Consider the following 3,497-nt stretch of genomic DNA (forward strand, 5'->3'; position numbering starts at 1 on the left):
GAGGCGCGGCCGAACGGGAGGCGGCGGCCCGGAGCCGGAGGCCCCGCCTCGGCCGGCGTCGCCGCCCGCCGCGCCCCCGAGCCGCGTGGAGCTCCCGGTGGAGCTCCGCGTGGAGCCCCGGCCCGGGTGGGCGGCCGCTGGGCCTGAGGAGAAGCCGCGGGGCGGCCCCGCGACCATCCCGGGCGGCCCGCGGGCGGCAGGGGAGGACGGCGGTGGCGTGCCGGGACTGCTGCGGCGGCTGGGGCGGCTGGAGGACAGCCGGCAGCGGGCGGCAGAGCTGTTCCGCTGGCTGCTGGCCCCAGTGGCGCCGGGCGAGTTCCTGGGGCAGCACTGGGAGCGGGCGCCGCTGCTGGTGCGGCGAGGCGACCCCAGGTACTACGCGGGGCTCTTTTCCACGGCCGACTTGGACGCCGCCCTTCGGGACGGCGAAGTGCACTTCGGCACCCACCTGGACGTGACCAGCTACGCCGAGGGCGTGCGGGAAACGCACAATCCCTCGGGCCGGGCCCTGCCTGCCGTCGTCTGGGACTTCTACCAGAATGGCTGTTCCCTGCGGCTCCTCTGCCCACAGGCTTTCTCCCCCACCGTCTGGCACTTCCTCTCTATCCTGCAGGAGCAGTTTGGCAGCATGGTGGGAGCCAACACATACCTCACACCACCAGGGACACAGGGCTTCGCCCCCCACTATGATGACATTGAGGCCTTTGTGCTGCAGCTGGAGGGGAAGAAGCACTGGCGTGTCTACAGCCCCCGGACGGATGCCGAGGTGCTGCCCCAGTTCTCCAGTTCAAACCTAACACAGGCTGAGCTTGGTGAGCCTGTGCTGGAGACAGTGCTTGAGGCCGGGGACCTGCTGTACTTCCCCCGTGGCTTTATCCACCAGGGCGACTGTCTCCCTGATGCACACTCGCTCCACATCACTGTGTCTTCCTACCAGAGGAATTCCTGGGGGAACCTTCTGGAGAAGCTCCTCCCAGCTGCCCTGCAGATGGCCCTGGAGGAGGATGTGGAGTACCGGCGAGGGCTTCCCATGGACTACCTGGGGTACATGGGGGTTGCCAACTCAGACACAGCTGATGCTCGGCGAACAGCCTTTATGGAGAAGGTGCAGAGCCTGATAAAGAGACTCATTGACTATGCACCCATTGATGCTGCTGTGGATCAGATGGCCAAGTCATTTCTTCATGACTGTCTGCCCCCTGTGCTTACACAGAGTGAAAAGGCGCAAAGTATCTATGGCTTCCCAGCCCGGTGGCAAGATGGAGGCCCTCACAATGTTGATATACAGATAACAAAAGACACTGAAATACGCCTCCTCCGCCATGGCATTGTTAGATTATGTAATGAAGAAGCAGGTGTGATGCTGTATTACACGACAGAAAACTCAAGGGTGTATCACAAAGAAGAACCCAAGTTCTTTGAGCTAGATCCAGAGTATACAGACAGTATCGAATTTCTGCTGTCTTCCTATCCAAATCACATCAGTGTGGGTAACCTTCCATGTGAAACCTTGGAGGAAAGGATTTCTCTAGCCACACTCCTGTTTGAGAAGGGCATTCTGACTACGAAGAAGCCTCTGGTGCAAGTGTAACTCTTATTTTTTAACAAAATAAACATACATTTGTTTAGGAAGTGTTCTGTCTTGGTCTTGCCTTACACCTGCTAGATGTGAATCAGCAGTCCAGGTCCCTGCATCTCATCTGGGGGCAGAAGGGCTATGATATGGATAGGGAAATGTTCTGATTACAATGGGTATCTGCTCTAGGAGCAGAGTGGCTGAGTGACTAGAGAAGGGAAAATGTTACTACATGTTACTACACCCTAGGTAACTTCAGGAACCTAGTGACCTTTCTTGCAGTAAATCATCTTTGTATTCTCACAGTATTTTAAAGCAGCCTGCTCTGCTGTGGGAAGTACTCTTATTATTCACAGGCAGATTTGGTGATGGTCAGCATTCTGTGTGCCTGTGCTGTGCCATGCTGCGTAGGCCTTCAGGCCTGTGCTGTGTTGTAAGGATCCCTTGGTCACAGAAAAAATTTGTCCAGCTCTTCTTGGAAGTGGAGCTTGCAGGCAGCTCCTACTCAGTTCCAGCAATTACATTACCTACGTGAGCCTTATCACACAGTGCAGCAAGATGTCCTTAGGCAAACATGATCTGCTGCATTTGAAATGTTTCAGGCTCACTTGCATCTTCTTCAGTCTGCAAGGTGTCTTAGTGATAAAATAACCTCCCCTACTGGTTTTCCCACAGCAGCCCCTAGCAATGAAATTATTGGTCCTTTCAAAGCAAATGGGGCACCCTCTAATACGGCTTTTTTTGTGCTAGGTGAAAAAAGTTTCATTTAAGGACCTATCAAATTACATGAACACATGCCTGGCTGTGTGGCCAGTTTCCATAAATACTGACAAACCTCTAATGTGTTTTATGTCAATGCTATTTGATCATAGCAGTCAGCAGGTGAGGCATATTCTGTCTTTAAAGCCTCCTGAAGCTATATCCACTAGGAGCAGGGTGTATTACCCTGTGGTCCTCTGAGCTGTTGGATCATCAGGGTTTTGCAAGATGGCACACATGCACTTTTAACTGGTTAGGATTTAAGTGTACACTATGTCCTCCAAGGTCCCATACTTGCAAAAGCCAGTGTGCCAGCCTTTCCTCCCTCTTTTGCCTGTATGCTTTTGCTAAATCTTGAAACTCGGGCTGTGTAAAACTGCACAGCACGAGAGCATGCTGAGGTGCCCTGCAGCCCTCTTTGATCTGTAAATCGCTAGTGGCTGGACAGAAATGCTGTTGTCACATGTCCTCTGACCCTTTTGTCATCCTTAGCAGAGGGTCAGCCATCCTTGTCCCACCATTCATGCCGCTGGTAAATATCTTATGCCCAGTTCCTGGGCTGCTCTGTGTGGCCCCTGTGCAACCACGGGCACCTGCACTGCAGTTTGCTGCTTGGGGGCTTGCGGTGCAGTGCTGCACCAGGAGCTCATGCAGCCCTTTCTATGATGGTTGTAAGCACCCCCATGTCCATTTCAAGTACATTAATGACAATCAAAGATGGCACAAATTTTCCTTAGCTTTTCCTTTCCCTGGACCCTGTTTTCTAAAACAACATAATACTTCAGCTGGGGTGGGAATTCTGATAATTCCTCCCCAGCTTCTGAATCTACTAAGGAAACTGCCTGGGCTAAACACCCTACACATACTCCTCATGGTTTTACCCAGGGCTAGCAGACACAGAGTTTCTCTTTTTTTCTTGGTTCTTTCTCCATAAAAGTATTTCTCACTAAGACTGGTGGAGTATGCCAAATTTTTTGCATTGGGAGGTGCTGGTCCATTATGATCCCCGAAAAGCACTTTTGTAGGAAAAGCACTCACATTCTGTAAAGTATCTAAAAATGCTATTTATTAGAGCTAACACTCTAAAAAGAGACTAGTATAGATAATCTTACACCCCTTTAGATGCTGAGAACCCTGAGCAATGAAGCATGTGACAGGACTC

General features: G+C 52.4%; 1 protein-coding gene across 1 annotated transcript in view; it reads left to right on the forward strand.

Moving 5' to 3' along the window:
* Positions 1 to 1,632, forward strand: part of RIOX1 (ribosomal oxygenase 1) — a 2,163-nt gene extending 531 nt beyond the window's left edge. The window contains exon 2 of the mRNA XM_027642225.1: positions 4 to 1,632. Within this exon, the coding sequence (XP_027498026.1) occupies positions 4 to 1,591 (1,588 nt within the window). The 3' untranslated portion in view covers positions 1,592 to 1,632. The remainder of the gene's footprint in view (positions 1 to 3) is intronic.
* Positions 1,633 to 3,497: the final 1,865 nt, after the last annotated feature.

Source organism: Corapipo altera, unplaced genomic scaffold (assembly GCF_003945725.1).
Source record: "Corapipo altera isolate COAL_440 unplaced genomic scaffold, ASM394572v1 23b, whole genome shotgun sequence".
Classification (NCBI taxonomy): Eukaryota; Metazoa; Chordata; class Aves; order Passeriformes; family Pipridae; genus Corapipo; species Corapipo altera.